General features: G+C 48.8%; 1 protein-coding gene across 1 annotated transcript in view; it reads left to right on the top strand.

Moving 5' to 3' along the window:
* Nucleotides 1-13,858, top strand: part of IRAK2 (interleukin 1 receptor associated kinase 2) — an 81,242-nt gene that overhangs the window by 39,055 nt on the left and 28,329 nt on the right. The window contains 5 exon segments of the mRNA XM_006151995.2: nt 830-936; nt 6,018-6,212; nt 6,295-6,359; nt 9,419-9,533; nt 11,330-11,439. Of these exon segments, the coding sequence (XP_006152057.1) occupies nt 830-936; nt 6,018-6,212; nt 6,295-6,359; nt 9,419-9,533; nt 11,330-11,439 (592 nt within the window).

The following is a 13,858-nucleotide window of genomic DNA, read 5'->3' as shown; positions in this document are numbered from 1 at the left end:
GGTTTTTGCTATAGGGTGCGTGTGCTCACCAGACACAGACAGAGAGATAGAAAGCAAGAAATCACCCCCCCCAGGGGGGATGGCCACACCGCAATCCCTTCTCCTCCATTCTCCTCTTGGGATCTTGGGCATGCACGCACATGCGCCCGGCGTGAGTTTAAGCCACCGGGTCTGGGACTCGAACCACGGTCGACCACGTGGGAGTCCAGCGACTTAGCCATTACGCTAACTGCTGGTCCTGATCCATGCTTTTTTCCCCCCATAATACACATTTTTGTTCAATGGCAACATAAATAAATAAATAAACTTAAATAAAATAATTCTTTAAATCAGATAAACTATTTGAAGGGCTGACAGGTGGCGTAGTGGCTAAGGTTCTGGACTCCCACATGGCCAACTGTGGTTTGAGTCCTGGCCCCCAGCAGCTTGAAAGTCATTCAGGGTGAAGGGGCTGGGGCTGGGGGCGGGGTGTGGGGGCGGGGTTAGTCTTCTGACCGCGGTGTATTCTGGCCTAGAGGAAGGACGTGAAGGGAAGGCTGGGTGGGAGCGTCCTAGCTGGCCTGGCCTCAGCCAGATCAGAGTCCTGTGTGTCGCCAGAACCATCTGCCTTCATAGCCCCTCTGCGCTCAGCGGGTGTGGGGAGCAGCCCGTGGGAGCTCGGTCTGGCTCTACAGGCAGGCTGGGATTAGGGCGGCAGCGGCCAGGGCTTTGGGGGGTGGCAACCTAAGTGTTGGGGAGTGAAGGAGAGACTAGCTTGGTGTGGGGACTACACGGGGAGCTCCCTGCCTCTCCCCCAGGCCAGCACTGACCCTCAGCTGCTCCTTCCCAGGGTCAGTACCAGCCGGAGCCCACCCGCAGGCCCTTCTCCTGCCTCTGTCTGAAGAGGATGCCCCTCGGTCCTTAAAAGCCAGCCTCCCCGCTGCACCTGATTCAAAGGTAAGTCTACCTCTCTGTGGCCGCCCCCAAGCCAGTCCCCAGCTTATGGCTCCCTCTCAGAAGTGCACCAATTTGAGGGTGGCAGGAGACAAGAGAACCATTGGACTACTCTAAGGTCCTAAGGCCGTAAGTGTAGGTGGTCAGGGAAACTTGGAAGGGGGAGGGAACTTCAGTGAAGACATGTTTTTTCGTTTCTGTATTTCTTCCATCAGGAGGAGAGAGGAAGAGAGAGAGAGAGGGAAAAGCCACCCACCCCCCACAGGATCGTCAGGTCACGGTCCGTCCCCAGTCCCAGCCCACTGAGACCGCAGGCAAGCACAAGGAGGCCCTGGGACAGGAACCCAAGGCCTGCCCATGTGGGTCCAGCACCGCGGTGTTGTTACCACGGCGCCACCCACTGGCCCAGAATCCCCAGCTGTTTCATGAGCGGTTTCATTTTGTGTGTGTTTAACCGATTCGACCGCTCATCGGCACTCCCCACCTCCCTATGATGGTTACAGTGGTCATTCGTTTACAGCTCCCCCAACCCCTAGCCCTTCTTTTTTAATACATTTATTTACTTATTTAATTCCGTTTGTTATTATTTTTTAATTTGACCAGAGAGAGAGAAAGGGAAAGTGAGAAAGCAAGCCACCAGGTCCGGGACTCGAACCGCGGTCAGCCATGTGGGCATATGGCACCCTTAACCACCACGCCACCTGCCGCTCCCCCCTCCGCCCTTCTTGAACTCGGGTAACCTAGGTTGAAGAACTCAGCCTGAATTATCCTGAGAATTTCTTTCTTTCTTTTTAATTTGCTAAAGAGCACGTGTGCTTACCTAAAAGAGTCAGAGAGACAGAAAGTGAGAATGCACCACCACCACCCCCCAGTAAGGGCGGTCACACCACAGTCCCTGCTCCTCCATCTGTCTCTGCTTTTGGGATTTTGGGCACACACACCCACCCGCCTGGCATGTTTCTCAAGCTACCAGGTCTGGAAATTGAACTATGCTGTTGGCCATGTGGGATCCGGCCACTTTAACCACTGTGTCATGGATGCCCCAAATGATCCTGAATTCTTTTTTTTTTTTTTTTTATAGATATTTTTATTTTGTTGTGAATTAAATTTTATTTTTCAATTCTATTTTTTTTGGCTATCTTTTTTATTTATTTATTATCATCATAATCTTGTTTATATTACATTGAATTACATATAACTTTACAGTGTGTTACATTGCTTTTTCAAAAGGGAATGCCATGCATGTCAGTCAGTACAGAGACATTAAAATTCCCGCTTCATCATTCAGTATCTTTTCATTTTATTCCCCCGATCATTATTATTATTATTCCAGTTATTTTTGTAACCAGTCAATCACTATTTCTCATTTTGCTTGTAAAAAAAAGTGATCCTGAATTCTGAATGACTCAGGTCTAGGAATGAATTATGGCTTTCATGAATCTCTGACACGTTTGTGTTCATAAGGCTCTTCCTCTGTTAACAAAACTCGCACAATTGTATTTTATAGCTACATTGATATTAAAATAATCTAAGCTAGGGTTAAACATGAAAACTTTTTTTTAAAAGAGTCGTTTATTTATTCATTCATTTTAATTTGACCAGAGAGAGACATAGAGAGGAAAAGAGGGAAAGTGAGAAAGTAAGCCACCAGGTCCAAGACTCAAACTGTGGTTGGCCATGTGGGAGTATCCAGCACCTTAACCACCATGCCACCTGCTGGCCCCCAATTTTTTTTTTTTTTTTTAGAGAGATTTTTGCTATAGGGCATGTGTGCTTGCCGGAAAGACAGAGACAGGCAGAAAGCAAGAAATCACCCCCTAAGCTGGGGGGTAATGTCCCCTGGGGGTAATGTCCACACCATATTCCCTTCTCCTCCATTCTCCTCTCAGGGTTTTGGGGACACACTCACATGTGTCTAGCATAAGTTTCAAGCCACCAGGTCTGGGACTCGAAACACTTCAGCCATGGTCGACCACTGTCGACGTAACCATTACGCCTTCTGCTAGTCGCCATGAAAACATTTTCTTTGGCTTTAAAAGTTCATTTATTTTCATTTGATTTTAGAAGAAGTTAAAATTCCTATGGAGGAGAAGCCAGCACTGTGTGGCCTGATTAATGAAACTCTTCCTTAAAGGAGACTCTCTTAATAAGGTTTTTGTTTTAATAATTAATCATTTTCAAAGATAATTTAATAACTTGGGAAAATGACCCTGGTAGGATGTTAAGTGAAAACACCAGAAATCAAAACTATGTGTTTGGCATGTTCCCAATTTTGTTAAATAAATCCTAATGTATCTAGTGACAGGAAGTACATTAAACTTTATTATCAGTTAAGTGGATAATGGGATTATGAACAGTTTATCCCCCTAATTTTCTTAAACTGTTAGTAAGAGCATGTGTAACTTTAAAAAATTTAAATTTATGGGACCAGCAGGTAGCATGGTGGTTAAGGCGCTGGATTCCCACATGGCCGACCATGGTTCCAGTCCCCGACCTGGCAGCTTGAAAATCAGGCCAGGTGCATGTATGTGCGTGCCCCAAACCCAGGAGGAGAATGGAGAAGGGAGCGCAGCGTGGCCACCCCCCGTGGGGCTGATTTCTCGCTTACCCTCTCTCTGTCTCTGTTTGTCCGGTGAGCGCATGTGCCCTATAGCAAAATAAAAAAAAAACTAAAAGAAATCGAAATGTATATGGTTGTATTTGTGGTGCGTCAGTAATACATCATAAGAGAAGCTGGATTCCACCTGGCAACCATGGTTCGGATTCCCAGCCTGGTCAGCCTGAAACGTGCTGGGTGCACACACAAGTGCCCACGGTCTGCTGGGCTAGAGGACTGGAGGGAGGAGGCTGTGGTGTGGCCAGACCTACGGAGGGCGCCCCTCTTTCTCTCACTTCCACTCTCACGTGTACACACACGTGTTCTATTGTGTATTGAAAAAAAGATTCACGGGACCAGCAGATGGGGTAGCAGTAATGCCGCTGGACTTCCGATGTAGGCGACCTTGCTTCCAGTCCAAACCCGGCAGCTTAACACACCAGATGCATGTGCGTGCGTGCCCAAGATCCTGAGAGGAGAATGGGGGAGAAGGGATTGCAGCGTGGCCATTCCCCCCCCCCAGGGCCTGATTACTCACTTTCTGTCTTTCTGGTGAGCACATGTGCCCCATAGCAAAAATCTCTCTCTCTCTTTATTGTACAGAATTACTTGTTAAATTGTATTTATTCATTCATTTATTTTTAATTTGACATAAATACACACATACACGCAGGGGAGTAGTGAGAAAGCATTCTACCAGGTCTGGGACTCGAACCATGGTCAGCCACGTGGGAGTGTCCAGCGCCTTACCCACCACACTACCTGCTGGTCCCAAAAATCTCTCTTAAAAAAATTTTTTTTTTGTACTCACATTTTTTTTAAACAATTATTTTATTTAACTTTATTTATTTTAATTTGACCAGAGAGGGACAGCGTGTGCACGCGAAAGAGAGAGAGGGAGAAAAGCCGAAAAAGCAAACCACCAGGTCCGGAACTTGAACCGTGGTGCCATGTGGGAGTCCAGCACTCCAGCACCCTTAACTACCATGCCACCTGGTGCCCACGTACCCACATTTTTTAAAATGAAAAGCTGCTACCTTAAATTTTTAAAAAAAAAAGTTTGTTTATTTCTCCTGTGAGATAGACACACATAGACACATAGATACACATACACACACGTGCACACATGTACTCTGCTCTACCCCTAGTCCTCGCCAACCTGGTGTGCTCAGGGAGGTCCCAGGATGCGAACCCAGGACTTTCCCTGTGAGCCCATTCCTGCCGCACCACCACCATATGCCTCCCCCCCCCCACCCCCTTTCATTTATTTGCTTTTATGATTTATTTACACTTTTTTAGGAAGTTTGCCTGAGGTCATGTGTGCTTGCCAGAGAGAAACAGAGCTTGGGGGGGGGACAATGAGGAAGCACCCCCATGGGATGGCCATGCTGTACCCCTTCCCTGGTTCTTTCTCTTTTTGGGATTTTGGACACACACACATCTGTTCCCCAAGTGTTTTCAGGTCACCAGGTCTGGGCCTCAAAGCACGGTGGGCTATGTGGGATCCAGCCACCTTTGCTACCCCGCCACGGGCCACCCCTCCCCCCCCTTTTTTTGAGAGAGGTTTTTGCTATAGGGTGCATGCGCTCGCCAGAAAGACAGAGAGAGACAGAGAGACAGAAAGTGAGAAATCATCCCCCAGGGGGGATGGCCATGCTGCAATCCCTTCTCTTCCCTTCTCCTCTTGGGATCTTGGGCACGCACGCACATGCGCCTGGTGTGAGTTTAAGCCGCTGGGGGGCCCGGCCACGAACCGCGGGCGACTACGTGGGAGTCCAGTGACATAGCCATTACGCTAACTGCTGGTCCCTCCCCCTTATTTTTTAAGATAGAGTGTCAGTGTCATTGTCCTCCTGCTCCCGCTGGGCCTGCCGGTGTGTGATGCTGCACCCTGTCTTCAGGCTGGATCAGGAATTACAGCCAGGCCTCCCTTGTGGATCCCGTCTGCAAAGCCCAGCAGCTGGCGGTACGCACCGCCTGGCTGGGCTGCAGAACTTATTTTATAGGCTCAGGTGTGCACAGTTTCTGGAGTTCTGGTTACAGATATGCATTTGAGTGTATCAGCCTATATCCTGCTTTCTAGCAGCCGGGAGGCTGAGCATGTACCACATGTTACATGTAGGACAAGGGCCCTGAGTGCTGCCATTGGCTGGCTTCGTGACCTCACCTCCTGGCATCAGCTGTGAGCCAGGAATGCTCACGTTTTAGCAGGTCTTCAGAATGACCCACTGAGAGTGCTATTGTTATTTTTATTTTTTGCCAGTGAGGAAGTTGAGGCTCAGAGAGGTTGAGTAACTCACCCAGATGGCAGAGCAAGTTAGCAATGGAGCTGGGATACGAACTCAAGCTTACCTGTGTCCTCTTGACTGCTCCTTCTGGGTTGGACAGTGCCCCTCACCCCGTCAGCTCTGGTGTTCTCAGCTCCCTTAACGTGGCAGGGAAATTCAGCTTCCACAGTAATCTCTGCCTCTTCTCTCTGAACCCCAAGGTTTCCAGCACGTCGGTTCCTAAGCAGGAGAAACTTTGGAGCCTGGCGGGAGATAACTTTTTCTGGAGTGAGGCGGATGTGGTCCAGGCAACCAATAACTTCAATCAAAACCACAAAATCCACGAGGGGACCTTTGCTGATGTCTACAGGGGGCAAAGACAGGGGCTGCCATTCGTCTTCAAGAAGCTGAAAGAGGTGAGTGCTTCTTGGTTTCTTGTGGGGGTGGAGGCTCACATGGTGGAGCTGCGTCTTCACGCACCACTGTCTTCCTCCACAGACAGCCTGCTCTAGTCCGGGATCCGCTGAAAGGTTCTTTCAGGCTGAGATACAGATTTGTCTCCGGTAAGCCTCCCTCCCCTTTGGAAAATGCCGCGTTCAGCAATAGTGTTGCCCGTGTGCCAGGCATGTTTTAACACTGCTCTACGTAAGCTCATTTAGTCCTCGTGAGAACTCTGTACTGTCACCACTGTTATCGCGCTATTTTATAGGTGGGTTCATTCAGGCACAGAGAGGTTAAGTGTCTTGTTCAAGATGACATAGCTGGTAAGTGTCAGAGCCAGGATTTGAACGCACATGGTCTGTCTCCAGCATGTTTTTTTTTTCATTGCCAGAGAGCTTGTGCACTTGTGTGAGAAACAGGGACAGAGAGACACAGACACCTCTCTCTTGACCAGATCACGCTGTAGTCCTCCCTCCTCCATCCCTGGATCCCATCAGGATCTTGGGCAACTACGTAGAAGCTGCTTTTGCCAGGACTCCATCCGTAGTTGGCCCTGTGGGATCTGGCCTTCTATGCCTGCACCCAACCACTGTGCCAGGGTGCGGGCCCCGCCCCACCCCAAGGTGTTTTTCTAGCAATTTTATGCATGGGTTAAAATGACAGAGGGACTTTGACTCCCTCCAGCTCCTTCCTTCCATGAGGGAAGAAATCTGTTTCTATCCCATTTTTCGAGATAGGCAGAAACTACTTCAGTCTTAAAAATCTTAGCCTTCTAGAGCAGAGGTTGCCAAGCGAGGGCCCTAGGGGCCGAATGTGACTCCGCTTATGTTTGTATAATCTGAGAGCTATGAATAGTTTTTCACATGGTTAAGTGGTTGACAGAAATTAGAAGAATGTTCTGTTACTCAAGGAAATTATTTGGCACTCAGATTTCAGCAGCCATAAGAGAGTTGTGTGTGAATACAGCGCGTGTTCATTTGGGTATCGTAGCAGTCTGAGGCAGACGGTTGAGTGGCTGTGACAGAGACTGAGTGGCCTACAGAAAACTAAAAATTTACTAAGCCCTTTATAGAAAAAATTGGCTGGCTCGCTGGTCCAGAGCAATAAGGGCCTTCAAAAAGTTATCTGCACCCATTTTAGCAATGAGGGGACTGAGGCCAGAGAAGTGAAATGAGCCTCCCAGTCTCAGAGTGGGGTCGGGAGTGGGAAAGAGAAGAGGTCTCCTCGGGGGCCCGGGCTTTGTCCCGACTCTGCCACCACTGACTGGGGACTGAAACAAACATACTGGGCACCTGGCGTGTTCAGACTGCAGACACGGTAGTCTTTTCTTTTCTTTTTTTTTTTTCTCCCACTGTGGATTTTTTTTTTTTTAAATTTTTTTTTTTTAATTAAATTTTTTTTATTATTATTTAATTCGACCAGAGAGAGAGAGAGAGAGAGAGAAAGGGAAAGTGAGACAACAAGCCATCAGGTTTGGGACTCAAACCGTGGTCGGCCATGTGGGAGTCCAGTGCTTTACTGTAAGCGCCACGCCACCTGCCGGCCCCCACCAGCTATCATTTTAACTGCGGCAGGTGACTGCCCAGTTTCCCTCTGCCAAGATGTAGCCTGGGTAAGCATGCCTATCAGAGAGTAGCTTCAGAAATAAAGAGAACTACAGGGCCAGCCCCACAGCCTAGTGGTTAAGGGCGCTGGATCCCACGTGGCCGACGGCAGTTTGAACCCTGGCCCCCGCAGCTCGTGCACACCAGGTGCGTGTGGATGTGTGCCCTAAATCCAGACAGGACGGAGAAGTGGGAAGAGAGGGGATGGCAGCGTGGCCACATCCCCCCGCCCCGTGCTTTTTCTCCCGAGTCCCCGTCTCTCTCTGTCTTTCTCTGGAGAGCCCACATGCCCTCTGGCAATTCGAAAAAATAAAGGAAGGAAATTATAAATCAGAAAATTGAAAGCACCTGTTTTCCGGAGGACCCGTAAATAACCACTACCGTGTTCATCTTTTGACACGCTTTCTTCAGTGCTTTCTCAGACGACACATGTGAGTGAGTACACAGATGCACATGCACACACATGCCTATGTACACACATTCACCGGAAGTGGAAGTATGAGGGTCTTCAACGTGTTTGTGGGAAATGTGTACTACGAAAAACCACAGGGATTACAGAGCGTTTCTGCGACACAACCACAACAAACCCACACTGCAGTTCCTTTTCTACGAACTTCCTGAAGTTCCCCTCATATCTTCCCTGTCCACTCCGGCTTAGCACCTTCATGGAGTCAGCAGTCCCTCCTGCGTTCGCTGATCCTGAAAGTGTGAGCAGGCAAGCCTCGCAGGAGTTGGTGGTCCAGTGGGGAGGCCGCTGCGTCCTCAGCTCTAGTGAATGTGAAAATGGTGACGCAGGTGTCTTCAGGGGAGTGGAGGAGGACAGAGAGGTCAGGCGGAGGCCCTGGGGAGACAGGATCGGGGTCTGCGGATGAAGGGGACCCTTCGAAAGCTGTTCGTGACCATTAGTTGTGGGAAGTGGGGATTTTTCTAGGGAAATGCCTGCTACCAGGGTGTTCAAATCCGTAGAGAGCAGGTTCGGGACTGGCCGAGGGTAGGATGCTGCTCACCTGAGCACTGGAGACCTTAACTCAGGTCTAAGAGCCAGAGGCCAGAGGTCGGGAGAGTCCTCACAGCAGTCCACCTGCAGGTCCCTGGGAGGGAGCAGGGTGTAAGGCATGCCACGCCCAGCTTGGGGGCAGAGCTCAGTCATTTCAGAGGAAGGCCAAGGAGGATCTTAGTGAACAAGTCCAAGAGAGAGTGGTCAGAGAGGGACGCAGAGTCAGGAGGGACCCATGACGCAGAGCTACGTGGAAGACGATTTCTGGGAAAAACACCAGTCCTGGGAAAGACAGCCCTGGCACTGGTCCTGGCTTCACCACTTGCTGGTTTGTGACCGTGGGGAATTGCTGTAACCTCTGAGCCTGGTGTGGAGATGGGAGGTAAAGGTGTCCTACGGGGCAGGATGAGGGCTGCTAGACTCCCACTTCCTTGAAGGCGGGTGGTTTGCATCCTCCTCCTCTGGGTGGGCCCTCAGGGGTCAGAGCATGCGGTGTCTGGGGGTGGGAGGTGAGAAAGCGGGCCAGTCTGTGCCGATTCGCCCTGTGATTCCTCACCCTTGCACCGATGCCTGCTTCCAGATGCTGCCACCCCAACATCCTGCCTCTGCAGGGCTTCTGTGCCGGAAGCCAGTTCCACAGCTTGATCTACCCCCACATGGAAAATGGTTCCTTACAGGACCGGCTCCAGGGCCAGGTAAGGGACTCACCCAGTTAGTGAATCAAGGGTTAAGGACGTATAGGAGTCCCCAGGGGAGACAGGCCATCCTGGCAAGACCAAGGAGAAAAATTGATCTAGGATGGATAAGTTCTGACCAAACACCTTCAGGGAAAACCTATAAAAGAGTATTTGATGAGGGGCCGGCAGGTGGCATGGTGGTTAAGGGCTCTAGATTCCCACATGGCCGACTATGGTTCGAGTCTTGGACCCGCTGGCAGCTTGGTTTCTCATTCTCTCTCTCTCTCTCTCTCTCTTGCTCTCACTCTGTCCTGGTCAAATTTAAATAAATAAATGAAGTTAAATAAAATGATCCTTTTTGGGACCAGGAGATGGCGTAATGGCTATGTTGCTGGACTCCCATGTAGTCCCACTGTGGTTGGAGTCCCGGACCCAGTGGCTTAAACTCACGCCGGGCGCATGTGCGTGTGTGCCCAAGATCCCGAGAGGAGAATGGAGGAGAAGGGATTGTGGCGTGGCCATCCCCCCTGGGGATTTCTCGCTTTCTGTCTCTCTGTCTCTTTGTTTTTCTGGCAAACACATGCACCCTATAGCTAAAAAAACTGTAAAACTCTAAAAATAAAAAAAAACTCATGCTGGGTGCGTGTGTGTGTGTGTGCCCAAGATCCCGAGAGGAGAACAGAGGAGAAAGGATTGCACCATGACTGTCCCCCCGGGGGGTGGTTTCTCACTTTCTGTCTCTGTCTTTCTGACGAGCACACGTGCCCTATAACAAAAACCTCTCCAAAAATTAAAAAAATTATTAGAGAATACAGAGAGAGGAAAGCAGATTTTTATTGTAAATTTTTAGTCCAGTATATGAGGGTGTTTCAAAAAGTTTGCAGGAAATAAAATTAAAAGTACAAGTTTATTTGATACAAAAAAACCCTTTGAAATCCATGTATAGTTTCTTGTTGAAAATATTATTTAATCTTATTTATCATTATTACTATTGCTTAATTTATTACCGGGCAGGTACATTCATCAGAAAAAGACAAGAGAGAGAGAGAGAGAGAGCGAGAGCAAGCAAGCCACCAGTTTCAGGACCCAAACTGGTTTGACATGTGAGAGTTCAGCGCCTTAACCACCACGCCATCTGCTGGCTCCCATGCTTATTGTTTAAAATAATATCCATTTCCCAAGAACCTTTTGCAGATGCCTTATTAATTATTTCCTCATGTATTTTTCTGGAAAGATACACAAGAAACTTGTGTACTTCAGCAACCTCTTGTGAGAATTAGGTAGCTGGGGCATAGGATGGGGGAAACTTTCTGTATGCTCTTTTGTACCTTAAAAATATTGTATCACAGAGCCTGCAGGGAGCATGGTGGTTAGGGCTGCTGGACCCCCATATGGCCAACCATGGTTCAAGTCCCAGACCTGGTGGCTTGCATTCTCCCTCTCTCTCACTCTGTATCTATCTGGTCGAATTATAAATAAATAAAAGTTAAAAGTAAAAATTATATCACATGGGGACCGGCAGATGGCGTGATGGTTACGTCGCTAGACTCTCATGTGGCCGACCGATGTTTGAAGCCCGTAACCAGAGGCTTGAAACTCATGGCGGGCATTTGTGCGTGCGTGCCCAAAATCCCGAGAGGAGAATGGAGGAGGAGGGATTGTGGTGTGGCCATCCGCCCTGGGGGGGTGATTTCTCGCTTTCTGTCTCTCTGGCAAGTACACATGCCCTATAGCAAAAATCTCTCAAAAATAAAAAAAAAAGAAAGAAGAAAAAGCACACACGTGACTGTCACAGCCTTCCTTTCTCTCTCCAGGACAGCGCGGACCCGCTCTCCTGGCCCCAGCGCATCAGCATCTGCTTGGCGCTGCTCCGTGCCGTGGAGCACCTGCACAGCCTGGAGATCATCCACGGCAACATCAAGAGGTGAGAGCTGGGCCGGCCCCCCGAGGGCCTGGCCTGCAAGGACGAGCCAGTCCTACTTCTGGGTCCCTTTCCCTCCCTCTGTCTCTCTTTTCTTTATTTTCCCTGGTTATCTTCTTTCTCTCTTGTTCTTCTCTCAATATCCGTGATTCTGGGTTGCGTTGTCTGTGTGACACGAACCGTCTGTCTGTCACACGTTGGTCTTCCTGGGGTGCTGCTCCAAGAAGCCCTCCACACCTGGTGCATTTCGCTGTCCCTTAGCCGGGCTGGACTAAGGTCCCTTGCCTTGAGTTTTGGGTCATGTCTGCCAAGCCCCTTGGGATCGCGAGCTCTCATTCAGGGCTTCTCAGAGGCCTCTTCCCTGTTTGTGTCTGTGAGTGATCATCTTGGCAGGGAGGCTTCCTGCAGGTTAGGCCTGCACCCCAGTATCTCGGAGCCATGTGTCCAAGAGGAAGAGATCTTCCTCTGAGGTTGGGGAGCTTGGGGATCGAGTCCGGAAGACACCAGGAAATCTGGCAGAAGCGGCGCCAGCACCACAGAACTCACACGTGCCCGGAGTCTCTTTTCCGTTCAGCACACGGAAGCCCTTTCCTCTTTTGTCTACCTGGGTTTTTTTTTTTTCAGTTTTATTTTATTTGCCAGAGGGCACATGCACGTACCAGAGACAGAGACAGAGACAGGGAGAGGGAAAGGAAGAGGAAAAGCACCCCTCCGTAGGGTGTGTTTACCTGGCGGTCCTTCCCCTTCCATCTGTCCACGCTGTCATAATGGGGCACGCACGCATACGCCTGGGGTTAGGATTCAAACTATGATCATCCACGTGGAATCCAGCTCCCTTAAGTACTGGGCCTTGACTTTAAAACAATTGTAAATTAACCTATAATAGTTGCGCATATGTTTATGGGATGCTGTGTGATTGTTTTTCAGTACATGCATACAATCTAATCAGAGCAATAAAAATACCTGTCATCTTAGGCTTTCTTTGTGTTGTGAATATTGAACAGTTTCTTTCTTTCTTCCTTTCTTTCTTTCTTTCTTTCTTTCTTTTTTCTTGAGAGATTTTTATGTGTGCTTACTGGAGAGACAAACAGAGACAGAAAGCGAGAAGTTACCCCCACCCCCAGGGGGATGGCCACGCTGTAGTCGCTTCTCTTCTAGTCTCCTCTTGGGGTTTTTGGGCACATGCGCACCTACTCCTAGTGTGAGTTCCAAGCTGCTGGGTCTAGGGCTTGAACTGCCGTTGGCCACATGGGAGTCCAGTGCTGTACCCACTAGTCCTGTAAGTTTTCTTGTACCTATTTTGAAACATGCGTTAAATCGTTACTAAGTGTAGTTCCTCTACTCTTAGTCTTCCAGAACTCATTCCTCTTACCCAACTGTAGTTTGTAAACTGTTCACTAAGTTCTCCCTCTGCTCCCTCCCTTCCTCCCCATCTTCCGTCTTCTCTGTTTCTGTGCAGTCGAGTCTTCCAGCTTCCACGAACGAGCGGGATGCAGTATTTGCCTCTCTGTGTCTCGCGTATTTCACCAAGTACCGTTCCTTCTAAGCTTGTCCACATCGCCTCAAAGACAGGATTTGATCTCTTACCATGGCTGAATAGCATTCCATTGTGTAGATTGGGGGGGGGGGGTGTCCTCAAAAAGTTCATGGAAAATGTGTGTACTAGGAAAAGCTGCATAGATTTCCTTTTTTTTGCTTGTTCATTAATTTTTGCTTGTTCATTTAACTTGTTCATTAATTCCAGTTTTGAAATTCCCTCATATATACCACTCGTTATTTTTTTTCCCATCAAGTTTGCCAGAGGGCGGGTTAGCCAGAGAGAGACAGAGAGCGCGGAGAGAGAGAAGCACCCTCCAGCGAGGTGTGGTTATACCACAGCGTCTTCTTCATTTTCCCACCTTGTCAGGGTTTTGGGTGCCCATGCACATAGGCATGGCATATATTTTTTTTAAAGAATTATTTATTTAGTTAATTTCATTTGTCATTATTTTTTTAATTTAACCAGAGAGAGACAGAGAAGAGGGAGAAAGAGAAGGAGAAAAAGCAAGCCGCCAGGTCTGGGACTGGAACCGCAGCCAGCCATGTGGGAATTCAGCACCCTTAACCACCATGCCACCTACAGGCCACGGCATGGCATATTTTTGAAGCCACTGGGTCTGGGAACTCAAACTGTGCTGTCAGCTATGCACGATATAGCTCCCTTAACCACTAGGCCACGGGGCCATCCATCCCACATTTTCTTCTATTTTTTAAAAAAGAAATTAATTTATTTAATTTTATTTGTTATTATTATTTATTTTTTAATTGGATGAGACCAAAAGAGAAAGGGAAAGTGAGAAAGGCAAGCCGCCAGGGCCGGCGGGATTCGAACCGCGGTCATCTCTGTGGGAGTCTAGCACCTTAGCCAGCACACCACCTGACC

Source organism: Tupaia chinensis, unplaced genomic scaffold (genome assembly GCF_000334495.1).
Source record: "Tupaia chinensis unplaced genomic scaffold, TupChi_1.0 Scaffold000333_1, whole genome shotgun sequence".
In the NCBI taxonomy this organism is placed as follows: domain Eukaryota; kingdom Metazoa; phylum Chordata; class Mammalia; order Scandentia; family Tupaiidae; genus Tupaia; species Tupaia belangeri.
The sequence above is the reverse complement of the archived record's forward strand: the minus strand, read 5'-3'. Positions and strand labels throughout refer to the sequence as shown.